This window comes from Gordionus sp. m RMFG-2023, chromosome 1 (assembly GCF_954871325.1).
Source record: "Gordionus sp. m RMFG-2023 chromosome 1, tfGorSpeb1-WG-v2, whole genome shotgun sequence".
Lineage (NCBI taxonomy): Eukaryota > Metazoa > Nematomorpha > Gordioida > Chordodea > Parachordodidae > Gordionus > Gordionus sp. m RMFG-2023.
The window spans coordinates 30,188,115-30,212,076 of record NC_088775.1 but is presented as its reverse complement, the minus strand read 5'-3'; the positions used below and the strand labels follow the sequence as shown (position 1 = coordinate 30,212,076).

The 23,962-nt window shown below is 26.3% G+C and overlaps 1 protein-coding gene across 2 annotated transcripts in view; it reads left to right on the top strand.

The window, feature by feature from the left end:
* Positions 1 to 5,633: 5,633 nt before the first annotated feature.
* LOC135922678 (uncharacterized) overlaps positions 5,634 to 23,962 on the top strand; it is a 61,880-nt gene continuing 43,551 nt past the window's right edge. For both annotated transcript variants that reach the window (XM_065457110.1, XM_065457109.1), the window contains exons 1-4: positions 5,634 to 5,698; positions 5,752 to 6,396; positions 6,438 to 6,573; positions 23,461 to 23,905. In XM_065457110.1, the coding sequence (XP_065313182.1) occupies positions 5,687 to 5,698; positions 5,752 to 6,396; positions 6,438 to 6,573; positions 23,461 to 23,905 (1,238 nt within the window). In that variant the 5' untranslated portion in view covers positions 5,634 to 5,686. The remainder of the gene's footprint in view (positions 5,699 to 5,751; positions 6,397 to 6,437; positions 6,574 to 23,460; positions 23,906 to 23,962) is intronic.

Genomic DNA, 23,962 nt, shown 5'->3' with positions numbered 1-23,962 from the left:
AATACTGATTTAATTTTATTTCTCAAACGATTTAATTTTTTTATGAAACATATACATCAAGGATTGGGCAAACCACATATATGCGTTTTTTATATCATTTCAAAAAAATTTTGATAATTGATGGATTGTTAATTGAAAGAAAGTACGATTATAAGGCTTCATACATTTTAAGAAATGGTGGCATAGGTTAATTTTAATATAAAAAAAACCTAGAACAAATATGAAATATTATTTTTTTAGTTTATATAAAATATAATAAAATACTTGTATATACATTAATATAAAAGCATGGCAATAATTTATTCCAAACAAGTATAAGAAATTTATTTATAAAAAGTAAGTAGACATATAGTTGATATTCTACTATTATATAGAATTGGTTATAATATACTAGGTAAAATTCCACTTTTAGAAACATATTTGACAGTTAGAGAATATATTACAGTTAATATTTTAACAAATTTTACTAACAATGCTCTTGATAATAAATATAGCAACAATTAGCATTCAATTTTTTAAGCCATCTATTTTAAATATAAATGTTATTAAAAATTAATCTTCATTCCTCCCACAATGTCTTTAAAATATATTTTCTTATATCCTTATCAATACTTTATAGCTATATTGGTAAAAATTACTTGATTGTCATATGATAATTGATTAATATACTGCAAATCTACGACATATAATATTCCACTGTTTGTATTGTGCTTTAATTTTTTTATTTAATTTATGATATATTTTTATAATTATATTTTACTTTTATTAAGATAAATAAATTAAAATTACTCACTTTATAAAAAATTATATCTGATATATATTATTTAGTAATTTTATGGATCTATTATTTATAATTATAATTCATTTCACTTTTGTCTTATGAAATATCTTTGGCTTATATTCCATTTCTTAATAAACATTTTTGGTTCACTTTTTTTATATAAAAATGCTTTTTACCAAAAATGTATAAAATTATGATGAATAGTTTTATAAAATACAACTTTTACATTCTTTCTTTCAAATTATTGTCTAAAATATATGTATACATTTTTGGGGGTCAGGGAGTGGGGGGAGGACTAAGGGGGATATTTTGTATTAGCTTAAAATGATATTCACAAAAGTGTAAATTTCTGAAAGGGGGGGGGGAATTTTCCCTTGCCCCACCCCCCGGCTACGCCCATGATAATCTTCTATCATGCTTAAAATATTAGAGTAGATATGGCAGATCAAATAACTAGGAATATTCATGTCTTGATTTAATCAATTTATTTAAATTTAAAATCTTTTATACATAATATTCAGCGCGAGTTAAAATATGAATAACATTTTATACTGATCCTTATCAACAACTCATCGTCCTTTTTATATGATATTAATTTAATATGAAATAAAAGAATAATTAATCATTTTACAGTTTTAGTTAATCATCTTAAATCAGTCACTTGAAGTCTTAATAAAATTATGTAACAAACTATTAAATTAAACAATCATATTCATAGGTTACTCTATGGTAAAATTAAGATTCTTTTTTATATTATTATTTATATGTTTTTCTTTTTTTATTATTGTTAAAAACGTGACATATCAACCATCTTTTAATACATCCCCCCCCCCCCCCGACCTTTAATATTTTATTTCAGATAAAATGGCCCCATTAGATTATTATTAAACTTAAATAAGGAAACATTACATCATGAAATAAAAAAAGCAGATAGCTACAGAAGTTAAAGAAACATATAATTTTGAAAATATCCTAAATATTATGTATAAAAAAGTATAGTCTTCCATTTAAAGAATTGCATAAATGCTACTCAACAGCCATCATCATTGGAGTATCAACCACTTCTTGTGAAGCCTCATTCTCTATACTAAAGAGGGTTCTAACGAGAAAGTAAAACAAATTTAAAATAAATGGCCTATGAAAAAAGAAAAACACAGAATTTAACTTTTAATTCATTTATGAAGTGTTGTTAAAAAGCCAGACTCCGGTCGATTTTAAAAAACTGCATAATTAAAATTATAATGAAAATAACATTATGTATATTTTGCTCATGGCTGGTAGAAATTTTTGGGCATCTATTTGCCAAATCTCAGGCCGTTTTGAAATATAGACCCAAATTGGGCTTTTTAACAACACTACATTTATGTTAAAATTTAAAAATAAAAATCGTGGCATTATATTATGGCATTATTTTCTATTCATGTTACATTTAAAAATTTTTAATAAAAATTGAAAATTTTTTATATAAATGCCTAATTTGTTTTATTTTTAATAAAATAGTACCCTTCTCCCTTCCAAAAAGGATGCCATTGCCCCCCTCCCCAAGCTAAAAATTCCTGTTTATCCTTGTATCTATAGTGACGAGAATAAGGTTGGTATAATTATTTAAAAATTTTGAAGCGATTTACTGAAAATTTGGTCTGTATCGAGAGAAATTTATGTTAAAAAAATACATTGCTTTTTAATTAAAATAATAATATTTTACATATTTCTATATCATTTTAATTAAAGCATGTGCACTGTATATTATATTGTTCTTCCATTGTTTTGTATCCTGAGAACAAGTCAACATTGCAAATTCCCCCCCCCCCTCCCCACGAGCTTATTTGCATATGAGGATACTAATTATCAATTGCTGTGACTTGAAGGCAAAGCATCGTAAGATGGTAATGCTAATTAGTGGCTATGGTGCAAAATTTGGAATGTTATTGGTAGTGATATTCTCAGTGGCATAGACAAGGGGGGGGGGGTTTGGGGTTGAAACCCCCTCCCCCCCCATACCCTTCGAAATTTTTTTTTATTTAAAACTTTTTTGAAATTTTTTTTTTGAAATTTTTTTTTGAAATTTTTTTAGAATATCTTCTTTTTTTTTATTTTTTTTCTTATTGCGAATAATTTTATTTAAAAAACGGTTTCAATTCATAAATAAATTTCTCATAATGAAGAGAATTTCAAGGAATTGTTGTAACTTTTATATAATAATAATGATAAGCTTTTTGAAAGCTCTGCTAAAAATGCCACCTACCCTACCTTAGTCCAAGTATTCAAAATGAAATAATAACCATATGCAAATAGGTTCATATTGAAAGAAATTTCTTCAAAAGTGAAGCATCACCATTTTTTAGTATTTTGGAAGATGAGACTTCGATGTTGGTAACATAGAGCAATAATCAGGAGATTTCAAAATGAAGGAACACTGTTCAATTTATTAACTTACATGACACTAAATCATAGATGTTAGCCAAAAAGTTTTAGCATCCATTTAAGGCCTAGATTTAAATTTAAATCTAATGAAGGATATGATAGAGTTCCCTGATTGGTCACGTTAAAGGGGTGCAGTCAAGAATTAGAGAGCTTTATAGCACAGCTACATATGTTACTGTAGTTCACATTACCTAAATTTGATGATATATGAGGAATGCGAAATTCGATACATCCGGAACAGTTTACGTAAATATATTTCAATTTAATTGGAATATATTGGATTTTATTATGTATTATAGATATCTTTTTATAATTCTAATATATTTTAAAATATAGAAACAATATCGTCGGTTTGTGACTTTTTCACACCATCCAAGAGGAGGCAACCTTTTAACCGAACGTTTATGATATTGATTCAAATAATTTAAAAAAACTAAAAAGATTTTTATTGAAAGACAACAATCAGTGAGATTTTTCATCGAATTATATGAAGTTATTTTTGCAGCGCTCGAATCCTACATATCAAGCAAATTAAAGGATTCCTCAGATGCTGAAAATCTTTTGCAGGCTATTACGAAGCCACATTTTTAATATCAATTCAATGTGTATATTTTTTATTAAATTATACATAAGATTTTAGCAAAATTTTACAAAAAATTGATTTGGATTTAAGGGAGGTTATGAATAGGTCAAAGGGCAATGTTGAAATATAACAAATATCAAAGATAATGTGGATGAAAATTTCATGAAATATACGAGAAAGTTAAGGAGATAGCTAATATGTTTGGGATTTAAATTTTTAAACCTAGAGTAGTTTTTAAACAGTTCAATCGCTTAAATATTGATGCATCTACGATTGAGGATTTTTATAAAATAAATATTTATTATACATTTTTATTTAAATTAAATGAAAGATTTATTAGTCACAATTTTATTTTAAAAAGCTTTTATTTTCTTCTGTCAGTTGAGTCTGAATTGTTGATTACACTTGAAATGAGAGGATATTAAGAAAATCTTATTTTATTCTGATGATTTATCAGGATCGCATAAGTTACTGTGATGTCGTATTTTGGTATAAAAATATTGATAAAATAGAATAATCTTTGAGGCCAAAAAATGCTTTGCAGGCCCTTTCTATGTGTAATTGCATTTTAGATTCGCTGCCTATTTTTAATAAAACTATTGCATTTGCAATATGAATTATTTATATTTTGATTCATTTGTATTAATTATAATTGTTAAATTATATTTTTCTTAAATACCGTACAAGAATTACTTATATTTTATTGAATTATATTTATTAAATATAGTTGTATACAATAAATTTTTAATATAATAATCTGTATAAAATTTATACATTTTGAAATTTATTTTATTGTATTTTATCATTAAAATAAATAAGGGATGTTATTTATACCATATTATTTATACCATATTATTTATACCATATTATTTTAAAAATAAATAAAATCTATAATGAAATTCTCTAAAGTTTAATTAAAATTATTATTTTTAACACTCAATAAGATAAATTGAGTGATCATAAAAATGGAAGGTTTGGGGGGGGGGGGCAAATTTTTTTCTTCTTTCTACACTATATAGATTAATTTACAATTTATTAAGCATTGATAAAATTTTTAGAATAATGTTTTCAGCCGCTTATTAATCATAAATTTGGCCAAAATTCTGTTACTAATATTCTTTCATTTATGCTGGCTACTATAGTGTAGTGTAGTGTTGTCAAATGGCTCGTTTTGAGCCGATTTTTAAAAAACGGCTATCTCAATATTTTAGCCAGAAAAATATTGCCTAAGCCTTGAGATTTTGCTAATAGATGTTCAAACCTTTATTCTTTCTACAAACAAAATCTACAGCCTTACTTAATATTATTCAGGACGAATATTGAGTTGGTCCTTTTTAAAAATTGGTTCAAAAAGAGCCGTATAACAACACTAATAGTGATTTGACAATAATAAAGCACATAATATTGGCAACCCCCCCCCTGCCCTGGATAAATCCTGGCTACGCCACTGGATATTCTGGATATATTTCGAATTGTGTGCTTTTATAATATTAATTATATTTAAAAATGTAACCATGAAAGTATTAAATACATGTGTATTATAATTCAAGAGCCAGTAACTAGCCGACTTATTTTTTTTCACATTTCTTATGATAGAAATGTGTTCGATGTTTATAAGAATGTGTGTGGGAAAAAATAAGTGACGGTAAAAATGCTAAGACGATAATACTGTTAGATTTAAATATGGTAAATTAAAAAGTGTACAAAAAGTTATTACAGTAATGTTATTATTTGAATGTGTGTGCACAAATAAAGAAATACGCAAAAAGAATCAAGTTTAGAATCCAACTAAAACTAAATTAGAATTTATGAAATAAATATTTTCCCACAGATATTTGCAATTATAGTCAACATTGTTAGGTTCTTTCCGTGTTATGAAATACTAGATACTTTCATCTATGAAATATCAAGTATAATTTATTTTACCATTTTTGGATTTTTTTACATATTAGTTTTATTACAGGTTATGTTACAGAATGAAACTAAATCTTTTTTTGCCAAAAAATTATGTGCGGATGATTCTCCACAAAATGAAGATACAGCGAATATAAATAAACATAATAACGGCTTTTCCAATGACGATAACCTTAATCCACAAGATAGTGAGTATAAAGGCTATAAAAATATAATTTATGATGCATATGAAAAAGATGAATTATTAGAGAATGGTATATCATTAAATGACCATAAGCATAATAATTATCAAAGTCATTTTACAAATGAAATGGATGAATGTGAAATGGACAAAAAAAATAATGACGCCTTTGATACCAATAACGATTTTGATTTTATGCATACATCTCAAATAAAATGTTTCTTATGCAATCAAAAGTTTTCAGATCCTAGGATACTATTTTGTTTACACAGTTTTTGTTTAGAATGCATATTTAGACTTGCAAGAAGTTTAGATGATTTACATAATTTAACAAAAGGCAATGATTTATACCATATAAATGATAACAATCATATACTACGAGAAGATTGTATAAATACACATAATCATATATCTTCAAATATCTCTCCATTTTTTCAAACCAAATTAAAGATCAATGATGACCAAACTAATGCAATTAATATAAAATGTCCCATATGTCATAATATAACCAAGGTAGATTAATTGTGTTTTATCCATAATATTGAATTTTTTAGATATTAATTGAAGAAGAAGAAATAGTCAAAAATTTGGACAAAATGTTGCCGAAAGACTTAATTATAAATGATATCCTTACTCTAAATGATTTACAAAAAAAATCTCATACTATATCTAAAGAAAATATGATTGAAGGTATACTACTAAATAGAATTTAACAAAGACATTATTTTGCACATATACACTATATTCTTTCAAACATTAATATGAAATATTCAGTTAGTAAATAATTACATTATATTATTAAATGCTTAACTCTCTTGAAATTTTTTTTAGTGTAAACATAAAAACATCCTTAGCTTTGTAAAATGCATTATTCTGGAATTATAAGGTGATTTAACATTGAATATGATCAAAATGAGGAAACCCATAATTGAAAAATTGTATTTTTAATCTTGGAAGCTAATATAATTAAGGGATATTTATGAATTAAAAATATTAATTTAATTAGCTTTTATTTAGGGTTGTTTAATGTTTAGATTAATTCATTATTTTTCTTTGCTCATAGATAATAGAAATAAAGAAATCAGTGGCATATATAAGGGGGGTTTTGGGGTTGAACCCCCTCCCCCCCCAAAACCTCAAATTTTTTTTTTTTAAAAATTTCTTTCTTATTGCGAATAATTTTATTTAAAAAATGGTTTCAATTTATAAATAAAATTATATACAATATCAAAATCAAATATATTTAAAAAAAACAAATAAGAATTTTCAATTTTAAATAACATGGTTTAAAAATATATATTAAAAATTATATGTAAAATATTAAATAACCAAAAATATATTGTAAATTTTTTCTGGCATAGTTAAATAAATTATTATTTATAAATTTAATAATAAAATTTTTAATTTTAATTAATTTTTATAATTTTTAAATAAAAGAAAAATTATTTAATTTGGTAAATATAATGAGAAAGTAAAGGTAATCGCTAATATGTTTGGGATTAAAAATTTTAAACCTAAAGTAGTTTCTAGATAGTTCATCGCTTAAATATTGATGCATCTATGATTGAGGATTTTTATAAAATAAATATTTTTACCTCTTAATAGTTATATTTTTATTTCAATTAAAGGAAAGATTTATTAGTCGCAATATTTTAAACAGCTTTTATTTTCTTTTGCCAGTTGAGTGTGAATACGCTTGAAATGCGAGAGGATTTCAAGAAAATCTCAGTTTTATTTTGTTGAATTATCAGGATTGTATAAGTTACTTTGTAATATCAAATTTTGGTCTAAATTTGACAGAATAGAGTACTCTTTGACTTAGATTCCCTGCCTAATATCAAAACATTGCCTTTTATTTTTTTACCTTACAGATTAGCTCATGCACTAATGAAAGGTCTTTTTCAACTTTGAAAGGTTAAAAACCTATTTAAGAAATAGTATCGGTGAAAGTTGTTTAAATGAATTTTAAATATTTATAAGAAGATTATTCTAGATAAAAATTTAATTCTAGATGTATTATTCAAATCTCAGAGAAAAGCTGTCCTCTCTTTATAAATTCAAATCATAAAATTGCTATACTATATGTTTTTAGTCATAAAATTTTTATATTCAAAATGTAATTATAATGAATTCTTAGTCATAATATTTATATATTATACTATTTTTAATAAAAATATTGCATTTGCAATAAGAATTAGTGATCTTCATTGGGCCTATTTTTTCAAGCCAGACCTGGCCCGAAATTTTTTTGAAAAAGTTTTGTTGGCCTGGCCTGAATTTATTTAAATATAGAAATTCATTTTTATAATTACTCAAAATAAAAGATATATTTTATATGGCATCTAGTTTTTATAAATAAAATCAAATATTTTTATTTAAAATAAAATTCCAAAGCCCGACCCAACCTGGCCTGAATTTTTTTAAAAATACTCATATTTTTTTGTAATTTTATTTTTATATATATAGTTATTTAGAATAAATTTTTAATATAATCTATATAAAATTTCTACATTTTGAAAATTATTTAATTGTATATTATCATTAAAATAAATACATAGTTAAATAAAGGGGTGTTATTTATACTAAAGTATTTTAATATTTTAATTAAATTGAATTTTAACATAGAATAAGATATATTGAGTGATCATAAAAAATGGGAGGTTTGGGGGGGGGGCGATTTTTTTCTTCTTTTTACACTGAATGGATTGAATTAAACATTGATTACATTTTCAGATTAATGCTTTCAGTTGCGTATTAATCATAAATTTGGCAAAAATTTTTAAATATTTTTTTCATTTATGTTGGCTACTATAGTGGTTAGAGCACAAAATATTGGCAAATGCCCCCAAAAAATTTTCACCTGGCTTTTTCACTGAAAGAAATCTTGACATGATTTAAATATTTAAGGGTCATTCCATGTCAAATCAATCACTTTACAACCCGACCATCTCAGATTTTGTTAAAATTTGGTATTTAAGTTACTAAAGTATTGTAAGTGACGAATCCAAAATATTAGACTCTTAACTCTATTAGAACCGGAGATATAGGGCTTCAAAGTGGCTCAGCTTGGTCATTTTTTGAAAAAAATGAATTTTTAAAATTGGGATAACTTTTATACTAGATGCACTATGTATATCTATTATGGCTCATTTTATATCCCTAAGTAAACTCTTGAACGTATGTTAAATAAAATTAATTTTTAGTTTATATATTTTTCTTAAATTGCGGTTAAAAATTTGTGATTAATTTTTTAAAATGTTAGACTAAAATTTTTTTTCCAAATTTCAGACAATTTGTAAAGATTACCAAGAACTGTTCATATAAAAAATTTCAGAGTGGGCCCAAAAATATTAATTAGAGAAAATCTCATTTTTGAAAAATCCGCTAGATGGCGTAAGTAATTTAAAATATCAATTTTAACAATATAAGTCAAATTTTTTTTATTCCATAATAAAATATATATCGAATAATTAATAATAGTAAGCTTAAAATAATTTTAATTAAATTATCGATTTTTCGAAAAAATTTTTCCAATAATTTATCGTCTGTTATTTTTCCTAAAATTTATAAATTTTAAAATTTATTAATATTTTATTAAAATGTTTTGTACAAATCCATTAAATCTGCCAAATCATTATTCCAAAAAAGGACTTTGTAAAGTCAGTATTTGGATGACAATGTATTATAAAATTAACAAAGGAGATTATATTTGTCCTAAATGTCGCAAATCTTTATATAAAAAGAAGAAAGATGTTTCAATTTTAGAGGATAGTAACATAGCTACAACCTCAAATAATTTCCTAAACTCCATCCATATAGAAAATAATTATCCAAATAATAATGATAATGCGCAAATCCCTACAATTTTTTTAGAATCTTTAAATTCTACTTTAGATCAAATGTGGCATTCACCAATAAAAAAAAAGAGACTAAGAGAAAGGATATCCCAAGAAAAAACTTGGCAGAATTTCAACCGCGATTGCCAAAATTCTTCAACCCAAAACGAATACAAATGGTAGCGAAGATTTAATAACTCATATGAAAAATAATTATCCATTATTGTTGATCCGTAATTCAAAATTTATTCTTGGTCAAAAGGGTATTCTTTCAACCCCCAATCCGAAAGCAGGTAAAACCATAAATCAGGGCACAGTTGACACTGTAAAAAGTTTCTATTTAAATGACGAATATAGTAGATTATTACGCGGAAAAAAAGATTGCGTTTCTATAATTGAAAATGATGAAAGGATTAACGTTCAAAAAAGGTTAATTCTTAATAATTTAAAAGAAATCTATATAAATTTCAAAACTATCTACCCTTCTCTTAAAATCGGATTTTCAAAATTCGCCTCATTGCGCCCTAAAAATTGCATAATGCCAGGTTCAAGTGGCACTCACTCGGTTTGTGTCTGCCTAATCCATCAGAATGTTAAGTTGCTAATAGGTAGCAATTTAGCAACTTTAACAAAAAATAAGGATTTTGAGATAAAGACTTACAAAGACATAATTCCAAAAATCTCCCCTACCAGCCTGTTATTTTGGCGAATGTCATGAATGTCCGGGGGACCAAGAATTAAGGGCTAAATTAGAAAATTTATCAATTGCACATGATATATACAGGATAACGTTCAAGCAATGGATATCTGTAGATAGAACCAGTCTAGAAACCCTAACGCAAACAGCTGACGAATTTCTTAATTACTTATTTGAAAAAATATTTATTTTGATTCGCCATGCTTTTATTACTGAACAACAAAACAGATTCCATCAGAATCTTAAAAATAATTTAGAGCATAATCATTATTTGATTATCTGTGATTTTTCTGAAAATTACTCATTTATACTTCAAGATGAAGTCCAAAGTTATCACTGGGCCACTTCCCAGGTTACTCTACATCCATTTGGTATATATTATAAAGTAAATAATGTATTAAATCATATAAGTTATGTGGCCATATCTGAATCGCTGGAACATAACACTTGTTTATTTTATTTATTCCAAAAAAATTGATAAATTTTCTAAAAAATTACTTTTTATCCGATCCAAAATACATTTTTTATTATTCCGATGGGTCCGCGGCTCAATATAAAAATAGGAAAAATTTTATAAATTTGTGTTATCATCAAGTAGACTTCGCCATCCCAGCAGAATGTCATTTTTTTTCTACTGCCCATGGGAAAAATGTTTGCGATGGAATAGGGGGAACCGTTAAACGCTTGGCTGCGCGGGCCAGTTTACAACGTCCTTATGATAATCAAATAAAATCTCCCTATGAATTCTTTAAATTTGTTGAGGAAAATATAAAAAATTTTTATTTTTCCTATACAACCCATAAAGAATACCAAGATGAGCAAGAATTTTTAGCGGAACGATTTGCAAGAGCTCTTTCAATTCCTGGTACTCAAAAAATTCATGCAGTCTATCCTGTTAATTTATCACAAATAAATATAAAAAAATATTTCAGTGCTATTGAAGCGAAATTAGAAAAAATACAAAATATAATAAGCGAAATATCAACTAAAGATATTAAAGGGTATGTTACATGTTTATATGATAATGAATGGTGGGTAGCATACATTCAAGATATTATTAGCGATGCTGAAATAAAGGTAATTTTTTTACATCCAAAAGGACCTTCTCAATCCTTTTATTATCCATCAATACCAGATATTCTAATTATTCCGATATATGATATTCTCACAATTGTCAACCCCTTGACAGCCACCGGAAGAACATACACTTTAACTAATGATGAATCTAACTTGGCAATATATAAATTAAATTTAAAGAAATTTAATTAAAATTATTTTAAGGTTACTATTATTAATTATTCGATATATATTTTATTATGGAATAAAAAAAATTTGACTTATATTGTTAAAATTGATATTTTAAATTACTTACGCCATCTAGCGGATTTTTCAAAAATGAGATTTTCTCTAATTAATATTTTTGGGCCCACTCTGAAATTTTTTATATGAACAGTTCTTGGTAATCTTTACAAAATCTGAAATTTGGGAAAAAATTTTTAGTCTAACATTTTAAAAAATTAATCACAAATTTTTAACCGCAATTTAAAAAAAATATATAAACTAAAAATTAATTTTATTTAACATACGTTCAAGAGTTTACTTAGGGCTATAAAATGAGTCATAATAGATATACATAGTGCATCTAGTATAAAAGTTATCTCAATTTTAAAAATTCATTTTTTTCAAAAAATGACCAAGCTGAGCCACTTTGAAGCCTTATATCTCCGGTTCTAATAGAGTTAAGAGTCTAATATTTTGGATTCGTCACTTACAATACTTTACTAACTTAAATACCAAATTTTAACAAAATCTGAGATGGTCGGGTTGTAAAGTGATTGATTTGACATGGAATGACCCTTAAGTAAAATATTAATGGAGGAAATGATAATTAATTTTATTTAGTTTTTATAATTTAGTAATCAAAAATTAATTATTGTTAAAAATAATTATAATACATTTTTTATTAGAGTACAAAAAATGGTATTTTTGATTTTTTTTAAAGTATATATTGTCAGTTTAGAATTGGAGTGCTCCACCTGACATTTTTAAAATTTTTGAGTTTGAAGTGGATAATCACTTATTTATTCCCAATATGTATAAAAATAATACTAGATTAAAAAATATTAATTTTTGCCAAAGTTATAGTTCTGTCAAAATTGATGAATAAGGCTTTCCTATATTTGATTTTAAACTTTATTGTTGATTTTATCATTTTTGTGCAAGTGGAGCACTCCAATTCTAGGCCAATGATATAATAATTTTATACAAATATGAAGGGTTATTTGTAATATAAAATGCATAATTTTTGCATTTTCTTAAGGAGAATTTTAAGGCCTACAAAATGTAAATATATTTATTTAAATAAATTTTTTTTGATTATTTTAAAATATTTTAAAAGTGGAAACCTCATTGAACTTTCAAGACCATAACCTCAGATATTTGATCTAGAGCATTAGAATTTTGATTTTCATAAAATATACAATATATTTATCCTTCATATTAATTTTCATCTATTTTTAAAATGGTTATCCAAATCATTGGGTGATTTGTCATGGAATTAGTCATATGCATGAAACATAATGTGTCCATATTGTAAAAATAGTGAGAAAAGTTTTATTATTTTATATAAAGGGTGTATTGGATCCATATGGTAAGGGATGCTATATTTTTCTGGTAAGCTATGAGTTTAATTAATAGATAATTACCACAAATCAATTTTTAAATTAAGTAAGGTGGGTTAACCAAAATTTTTAAATAAATGATGGATAAATTAAAATACAGGGTGAGTGTTCAGGCAAAATTGTCTATCATGGGCCTTTAGATGCCATACTTTTGTTGAACATAGTGACAATGATAGTGTACTTAGAGTCCTTTAATAACTAATTTTTAACACAAATGCTTACTTGCTCATTATTCCAATTTAACTTACTTTTCTGTGCCAATAATTTTTTAAAAAATTATCCTACTGCCCATCTAAAAATATTTTATTTTTAACACAAATGCCTACTTGCTCATTCCAAAATTTCTAACTCACCTGTGCCAATGGTGTTTTTAAAATAATCTATTCACCCACCCATCTAATATTTTATTGGTTTTCTTAGTTCCTTATTTACCTTAATTAGAAGTTTACTAATATTTCTTTTTGGAGGCTGATCTGATTGGATATTGGTGATATATTGATATTAGCCCATTACTGATCAGGTATATAATCTTGTTATTCATATTAAATTATTAAAGGGCATCACCTTATAATGTTGAAGATTTAACGGTGCTACACTTGATATTTCTTATTTCCATATAATTAGATGTTAAAGAAAAATGTGATAAATTTGGAGTTAATGGGGTGAGCCAAATGTACTTGTACACATAGTCTGAAAACTATTTAAGCATCTTTGAGATAATTAAAAAGAAATACACATGATAGGTCTTTTATTTATGACCACATTCTGGACTGGTCTTTTTTCTAAACGTTTTTTTATAATTTAGGGTTATTAGCCACTACTTAACACAGGATGAAAGTACTTGGGGATATAAATTTCTTTTTTACATTCCCATGAACCATCACCTTCTTTTACCCCACAAGTGACATCAAATAATAAAGATAGTAGCCACAACATTGGCAAAATATACTTATAAATGATAGCCTCAAGAAATTCTATTAATGAGCTCAAAATTTGATATGATAAAAATATTTTTTTTATAATATTTTGTATATTAAAATTTTAAATGTTTATTATACAAAATAATGTCATAATAATAATCATATCTATATGTGCTTCCTGTTTACATATCACTTCAAAACATAATATTGGTTATACTCAGACCAGTCCGCTGCTGCCAGTGATTTATGATCAATCTAACCCTGCCTCCAAAAAGTGTCGGCTTTCAACACACCACTGCCTAGATGGCATGATTAATATTTTACATTATTTATGTAGTGTTGTTAAATGGCTCAATTTCCGATATAAAAAAACGGCTAACTAAATATTTTAGCCAGAAAAACATTAGGCAAGCCTGACGATTTTGGTCATCGATGGCACAAAGGTTTGGACATCTATTAGCAAAATCTCGAGGCTTGTGCAATATTTTTCTGGCTAAAATATTGAGTTAGCCGTATTTAAAAGTCGACTCAAATTAAGTTGTTTAACAACACTATATTTATGAATTATAATTAGAAGAAAAATAATATTGAATATATTTTAAATTTTTAAAAAATGCGATTTTATTTTTTAAAATTAATAAACATTATTTTGTATAAAGATATTTGATTTGCAACTTGATATGTTTTAGATTAATAATACAAAAAGGTATTGACAGTATTATATATTATATTATTTTAATTAATCCTATTCCTTTGTTAATCCTAAAAAGATTTATTTTAGATAAATTTAAAAAAGGTTTTATTTTATAATCTGTATTCTTAATATAGTTATAAGTTATTATTTGGAGTTTCAATGATTTGATTTTTCAAAACTTTTGTATAAGACCAAATTATATAAGTAATACAATATTTTATTAATGAAATCCACAACTCATATAAAATTTTTTTTTTTTTATAAAAGAAATCTTAATATATACATAGCAGGACTAAAACATGTATAATGGATGCAGCATTGCAACAGCCTATCCTTGCAAGTGCCAAGCATTGCATGGAAACATTTTGGATCCTTAATATTAAAAACAGGCAATAATAAGTGAACAATGTTGCGACAGATAAAGTCTTTAGGTCATTCCATGTCAAATCAATCACTTTCGGCCGACCCCTTTCGATTTCGATAAAAAATCATAGGCTGGTTATATATGTTCCCATTAGATCACAAGCAAAATTTTAGCGCATTAGCAACTATATTAGCGGAGATAATCGGGGTTAAAGGTCCAAAAACGTCTTTTTTTGCTTTTTACTGATGTTAAATAATTAGTTTTTAATTTAAAACTAAATATGATCAAATATTGAATCTAATATCAATAGCTAAGTTAATAATTGATAATTATGGCAAAAACATCAAAATTAATTTTTTTTAAAACATGGGTCATCTTATGGTCAGTTGAAAATTTGAAATTAATATTTCGAAATGAATATGATCTCCAATTTTTAATTTTTTTACGAAATATTATCCGTTTACTATTTTTTTTAATAATTTCTTTAACAATTAGCATGGCTGGATATTTATTTTAAAAAAAATTGCCATTTTTATACTTTAAAAAAAATAGATGGCGCTATATATAATAGTTTATTGTGTTAAAATTCGTTTTTTTTGTTGATTAAAAATATTTTAATTTATATATATCATATAAATTAATTAAATCTTACTTCATCTAAAGAAATACAAAGCCTGGCTAGCTTGTGAGATTTCTTCAGGAGATAATATATATGTTTGACCGGTGGGAGTAGAAGGATTGACCAGCAAAAGAATATGAGATTTAGGTAACACTAAAATATCTTTCAGGGGAAATTTAAATGCGGCTGAAGGTCCAAAAGGGTGTAAAAATCGGATTTTTACTTCTTCATTTGTATCATATTTATCGATTATATATCCTAACCACCATTTATCATCATATACACATGTTACATATCCATTAATATTTTTAAATATAATTTTTTCATTTAAAAACGAAACTTATTTATATTATATTTTTTAGAATTTGAATATATTTTGGTTTTTAGTCTATTTTGATCAATGGGAATAACCCGGTGAATTTTTAGGGTCCCATGTATGGGCAGCGCAGAATTAAATCTTTTACGAAGGGCTAATTCCCCTTCGAATATTCTGGATTGGATATATATTCAAATTGAATTCCATTAATATTTTCTTTTGCATAATTATATAATTCTAATGGGGTTAGGATTTGATTTTTATTTGGACTAATCTTTTGACAGTTCCTCCGATACCGTCACATGCACTTTTGCCGTGAGCAGTGGCAAAGAAATGCCATTCGGTAGGAATATTAAAATCGTATTTATGAAAGCTTATGTTCAGAAAATTTTTGCGATTCTTGTATTGAGACGCGGCTCCATCTGAAAAATATATTATTTTTTCTTATTTAGAATTAAATTTGGCTGTTAAGAAATTAATAAATTTTTTTTGGCAAAGGAGGACTGCACTAGTATTATGGTTTAATGATTCGGATATAATAACAAAATTTATATTTTTTAAATCTTCTCCAGATTTATAATATGCTACATATGGATGTATAGTGGCCTGCACGTTGTTCCAATGAAATCCCTGAACTTCATCTTGTAAAATGAAGGAATAATTTTCAGAATAATCTAGAATTGTTAAAAATTCCCCATCTTTTAAATTTTCTTTGGAATTCTTCAAAAATAAACTTTGTTGTTTAGCTATAAACGAGTGAGGCAGTAAAATTTAAACTTTTTCTAATAAATAATCGATGAAATCATCAACGGACTTTTTAATAGTTTCAAGATTTGTTCTATCCACCGTGATCCATTGTTTAAACGTGACATATTCTATACGATTTCTCTGAAACAATTGGTATAATTGTCCCTTAAGAGATTCTATACCAGGGCATTGATCACAATTTGTTAAATAACATTTTGGCTGAGATGGATTACAAATAATTTGCGCCAAAAGATAGTTGTAAGAATTTATAGAGTAATCTTCTCCTGCTGTAATTTCAGCTATTACATTTGTCATTAATTTCACATTCTGATGAATAGTGCAGACACAAACAGTGTGTGTGCCACTAGCTCCAACTAAAATACAGTTTTTTGGTCTAAGTTCGGCAAATTTAGAGAATCCAATTGATATATTTGGGTATTCTTCCTTAAACATCTTAAATATTTCTTTAAGATTATTTAATATAAGTCTTTTTTGAACTGGTTTTTTCTCGCCTTTAACAGATACACAATCTTTTATTCCAGGCATGAGTCGGCTTATTTCATCAGAACTATAAAAATTAGGGGTGTACCGATACCACTTTTTGGAGGCCGATCCGATATTTCAGATATTAAATTGATATCGGCCGATAACCGATCCGATATCATATCGAGTTTTGTATTCTGCAAAGATACCGGTTATAATTTTTAATATACTTTTTATTAGTACAACATCTATAATTTTACTATACCATAACATATGTCATTTAAATATATTATAATGGTTAGTTATAGTTTATATTCAATTCAATTGCTATTATTTATATAATAAGTAATAACATTAATCTATTTACATAATTAGTAATAAAAAAATATATTATGAAATTTGAAATTAATATTTAAAATTAATATATCGAAGATTTCTTTTTATATCAGAGATATGTCGGCGGTGATGGGGACTGTTAATATCACTAGCATCACTAAAAACAGATACTGAAGAGATTAATGAACACTTTTTAAACAGAATGCGAAAAAAAATAACTATATTGCAGAATGTTTATTAACTAATTATTTCTATTAAAAAAATTAAACATAAAAATGTATTTCGATTTTATTTATAAAAATAAATGGTTTTTTAGATATAATTTTTTTTAAATTTTGTTAAAAGCGCCATTTTATATCGGATCGGAAAATTTTATAATATTTGCCGATAACCGATATTTTAAAATGAGCGAAATATCGGCCCGATCCGATCCGATATAAAATATCGGTACATCCCTAATAAAAATCCTTGACGAGTTTAAATGTTTTTTCGTTTAGTGTCTTTCCTGCCTTATGTTTTGGGAATGAAAGAATTCCCGATTCTTTTACCACCATTTTAGATTTTCTTGCCATGTATGATGTTACGTTGAATTCCTTTTGAATTTTATTTACACTCCATCTTTGAGGCAAAATTGTAAGAATTTGATATTGTTGATTTTTTGATAATGTATCAAAGTTATCCTTTAATATAATAAGAATTTCCTCTTTCATTGGACTATCAATCTCGGAATCAGATATTTCTAAAACCTTACTCTTTATTGCTTTTTCAATCTTTTGAATTTTATTTTTAGGATATTTTTTCTCCTATAAACGTTTTCTTTTAATTGGTGATTCTCCTATATTGTGTAATGTTTCATTAACCCTGTATTGCATGTACTATGTTAGAATAATTTTTTTTTGGCAAACTAGATTTTTTATTTCTCTAGATACTATTGATAATCTCATGGCTCACTTTTTTAAAAAAAATTCTAAATTTCTTAGAAGATGAACGGTATGTGGATTTAAATACACATTATGCAATTAAGGATACAAATTTCAATTATTTCCACAATAATTTTTATTGTACTTTAAACTATAAATATATAAAATTTTATTTAAATATAACAAATATTAAAGGTTTAAACATTTTAATTTTCATGAAAATCTATAAAACAATTATTTGTGGGCGTAAAACATAAATATACACCACATTTTTTGCAAGATACTTTTGTTATAAATAAGCATCCTGGCATTTTACATCTACCCTTCTTATCATTATATTTTGGCCAATGAGCCGTGAGGTCTTTCCTAACCTCTTGAAGTGGTAAATATTGAGCTGGTCCTTTTTTACATTTTTCCCGATAACCAGTTTGAACTGATTTTCGTTTTGGAATATTGTTTGAAGTGCATTTGCCATATTTGCAAAGGACTTCCGCCACCGAAATTTTGAAATTGTACAAACTTAATCGATCCTTGCCTGCTATTGATATACTATTATAATCCCGTTTGTATAGCAACCAAGAATTTATAAGTAACATGTCGAATACATGAAATAAAATTCGATGGTACCATTTTCTTGATTTGGTATGAATTCTATATAATGAAAGTAAAGAATCCATAAGATCTACACCTCCCATTGATTTATTATAAACTTTAACAATGTTTGGACATTTTATCATTATTTTATCCTTTTTTTTTCTATCATATCTTTCGCAATCGATAAGAGGATGTGCACCTACAAAAGTGCTCAATAAGGTCACAGCACGATTGTCGTGCCACTTCACTGAATTTAATTCAACCCCGTTTATTATTGTTTTTTTTTGAAACAAAAAATCCTCGTCCTTTTTTTTTCAACTCCTTATCTGTTGGGAAGTTGATATTTGGTAGTCGATTACCTCTGACCGTGGCCGCGCAAAATATCCCTCTTTGAGCGAGTACGACTTGCAAATTTGGTGAACAAAACCAGTTATCAAAAAATAATTTATAATTAATTTGCTGTGGTATATAAGAAATTAAACGTAGCACAGCATTGCCACTTGCTCCAACATCAGGCAATCCTTCCGCTGGTAGTATTTTCCCAGAGTATACTTCAAAATTATGGAGAAGGCCATCATCTCCGCATAGTAGAAAGACTTTATAGCCCCATTTTTTGGGCTTTTGGGGGTTATATTGCTTTAATCTGCTCATCCCTTTGTATGGAATTATTTGCTCATCTACGCAAATATTTTCCCCTATCGATAAAGATTTTAGTATATTATTGGTTATAGTTATCAAGGGTCTAATTTTATGAAGTGGGTCATGGCCCTCACTTCCAAGTGGAATAAATTTGTCATTATCATTTATATGAATGAATGATTTGATTTGTTCCCAGCGATTTAGGGTCATGACATCAGCCACCTTGGCCTGTCTTGTATTGGTGGCCCAGTAGAGACGTGCTCTGGGAAGTTTAATAATTGACATGTAAAAAATAATTCATATAAATTTTTCTAATTCATCTATCGATAAATTCAAAGGTTTGTTGGAATTACATTGAATTGCATATAAATTTGATTCGTAAACAATTAGAGGTAATAAATCATTGAGATATGTATTATAATAATCCATTGGTTTTTTTACTTTATCAACCGTTGGGTTTTCTCCTTTCCACTTTGGAATAACTAATGGTAAATTAGTTAAGCAATTTTTCCAAATCATTTTTCTCACGATTCCTTTTTCATTATTTATATTTTCATCCTCTTCCGATTCATCACTCTCATTGAAATCTAGATATTTATAGATTATATAAGAGCATACATTTTAAATATACCTAAATCATTATTTTGGGTTGACAGAAACTCCTCATCAGACGATTCACTTAAATTTGAATCTTCACTATCATTAGGTATGGTACCACAATTCATAATTCTAAAAATATAAAACTCAAATAAAATACCTTATTTGCATAATGTGTCTTTAAAGCAACGTATGATTATTACAAAATATAATTATCAAAAATAATAAATATATATAAAATAATTTCATAAACATTAATTTTTACCTTTTATTTATCTAATTTTAATGTTTTGAAATTTGTCAAATATATTATTTATCCTTTTACGATGTGTAGAAAATTGAGAAGAAAAATTTTATAAAAAATAGCCATTTTTAAAAATAGGGTTTAATAAAATGCGAAATTAAAAATAAATAATAGATCACGTGGCCCAAATTAAAATTCCAATCGAAGATATAGAATATGGCTTCAAATACACACCATGCAATTGATTTAAAATTTATTTATAAAATATTTATTATATAATTTGTGGTATGTGGCTTGAGATACACAGTATGCAATACAGGGTTAATAGTTTCAACATCCTGATTATGGGTTATTGGGGATATAAATTCTTCGGGAATGTGTGGACTAATTTTACTTAACTGGTATCGGCACGAATTACATATTTTTTGTTGAAGATATAAATCATTATTTTATTTATATTAAGCATCCATGGAAGAACTGATCTTAAATTTTTTTTAAAATTTTTATGTTTTGGTTTATTCAGTGGATTGCAACACTTAAGCTTATCTTTTAAAGGTTTCATTTAGAAAAATTTATTTATTTTTAACGACAAGTAAAAATATAAAAAATTAGTTTTTTTTTAAATTAGAAAAATGTTAAAGAAATGAATCGGTGTTTGTGAAAAAATATTAAAGAAATCAATTTTTATTTTTAGCAACTGTGATTTATCGATTAAATTCGCTAATTAATTTTGCTAATCAGTTTATTTTTAATAATTTTAAGAAAAGATAAAAACAGCTGACTTACTTTTATTAATTTTTTCAGTGTTAAACATATATGTTCAAAATTCAAAAACTTTGATCAAAAATTTTATAGAGAATGCTCAAATTCATTTGATACCCAAAATTTTATAACTAGTTAATTTTTTGTTTTGCTTAAAATTTTTTTAAAAATCTTTGAAATTTTCTGGTTAATGACAAGTTCATAACATTCTTTTTATCTTGATGGGTATGACTTAGTCTGGGGGGGGAATGAAGGGTAGGCCGGGTAGGCCTGGTAATTATGTGATTTTCGATTTTTTCCTTAATAATTTTCCTGCACTCCTTTAATCCAGCTTTTTTGTTCTCATGTTAGTCGGATTTTTTAATTATTTTTAATTTACATTGAAATATTAAAAAAATTATTAAATTTTTTTTTCCTGCGAATATATCAGGGGAATAAGGTTTACAAAGTTAAATAATCGAATTTTATGATATATTTTACATTAAAATATTTTTAATCAATAAAAAAATAAATTTTAACATATTAAAACTATTATATATAGTGCCATCTATTTTTTTTAAAGTATAAAAATAGCAATATTTTTTTAAATAAATATCCAGCCATGCTAATTGTTGAAGAAATTATTAAAAAAATAGTAAAAGGATAATATTTCTTAAAAAAATTAAAAATTGGAGATCATATTCATTTCGAAATATTAATTTCAAATTTTCAACTGACCATAAGATGACCCATATTTAAAAAAAAAATTAGTTTTGATGTTTTTGCCATAATTAACAATTATTAACTTAGCTATTGATATTAGATTCAATATTTGATCATATTTAGTTTTAAATTAAAAACTAATTATTTAACATCAGTAAAAAGCAAAAAAAGACGTTTTTTGGACCTTTAACCCCGATTATCTCCTCTAATATAATTGCTAATGCGCTAAAATTTCATTTATGATCTAATGGGAACATATATAACCAATCTACAGCTTTTTATTGAAATTGAATGGGGTCGGCCGAAAATCTTGATTTTTTTGCTCATTTGACATGGAATGACCCCTTTTGTAACATGCTTGCAAATAACACTTGATAAAAATGAAGGCTACCTCTCTATTGCCTTACATGGACGAATTAAAAATGTGACTTAAGATATTAGCTACCTTGCATTCATCAATTTATTACAAGATTCTGGAACAACAAAACTATTTAACTAGTCTTAAAAAAGGTGTTATTCATTATTTTTGCCTTATAGATAAAATATGTCTTTTTTGGAAGATAAGAAGAGCATTGGATCTTCCTAAACTTTTAATATTAGCCAGAAATATCCTGTGTCACCCAACGTGTATGTATTTTCCATAGCTGGGCTTACTCTGAATTCTAAAAGATCATCATATGTCCTATAAATTTAAGTAAAATAATAATTATACATGATACTAAAAACTTAATAAAATCGCTAAATTATAGTTATATTTTAATTCTAAATTTACATAATAAAGTAAAACTTTTATTTAACAGTGTTTCCAATAAATTTAAAATTTTAATTAAAAATTTAAGTTAGAAAAATATTTGATGCCACTATGTCGCTGCCGATTTGTGGCGGCGTCTAAATCAGTGTACCGCCACCAGCAGATCGTTTTAAACAATGAAACGTCGCTGGTAAAGCAGTCGGCACACAGGTCTAGTTATACTCAATGATTTTTTTTATTTTTATTTTAATATTAATACAATACATATTTTTTATATATATTATAATGATTTTTAAATGTAATGCCGTCTATATTATATATTTTTATTAAAAATTTAAATAAAAATAGCTATCAATTTTCTTGATTAATCAGTTAAATATCAAGGTTCTAAACATTCCTAGTCAATATCAACACTTAAAAAATTCCTTCTCAATGTTAATTTTTACCAGAAATAAGAAAACACTTAGAATTTTATAGTTTTTTGACATTTTCCGATATAGAATTTTAAAGGATATAAAATGATATATAATTTATGACTTTTTCTTAAGTATTTATTAAAAACAATCACGCATTGCGATTTTTACGAAATAACTTGTGACTATTTACTTTTCAAAAAGTAACTTTAGCAAGATTAGTAATTAATATGAACAAAATTTAAATTATTTAATTCACCAGAGAAGAGCAATGAACAACATTCGATATATTGCACTAGCTGCAAAATAGTTTTGAGTCTGATGCTTCATGGGGACCAGGACAAGGTGGCTGTTGGTCGTTGCGTAGACTGTGGGGCCTATCTATGCCCAGCATGTGTGCGCGCTCACCAGTATATGCGATGTTTTGAAAATCACAGAGTCATGATGTTTGCAGAAATTCGTGCAGCCCTCAATCGCCTTACTGGCACAACAGTTTCAACTCCTAAAAGTGATGGTGAAGAAAATCCAAATCATTTTGATGATGTATTGGAAGCACCAACTATAAAAGAAAGTGAATCACAAGCCTCGTCCACTTCGTCCTCTTTAGTTTTGCGTGATGAAGAAGCTAATGGTAAGTCTCTCAAATCCTTTGCTAGCGAGAGCGATCATGGTGATAGTGGTGACGCAGAGTCGGCTCCTAAGATTAAGTATGACCTAAACCTTTCCTATTTATACCTAATACCTTTTTTTCTGTTACACTTATA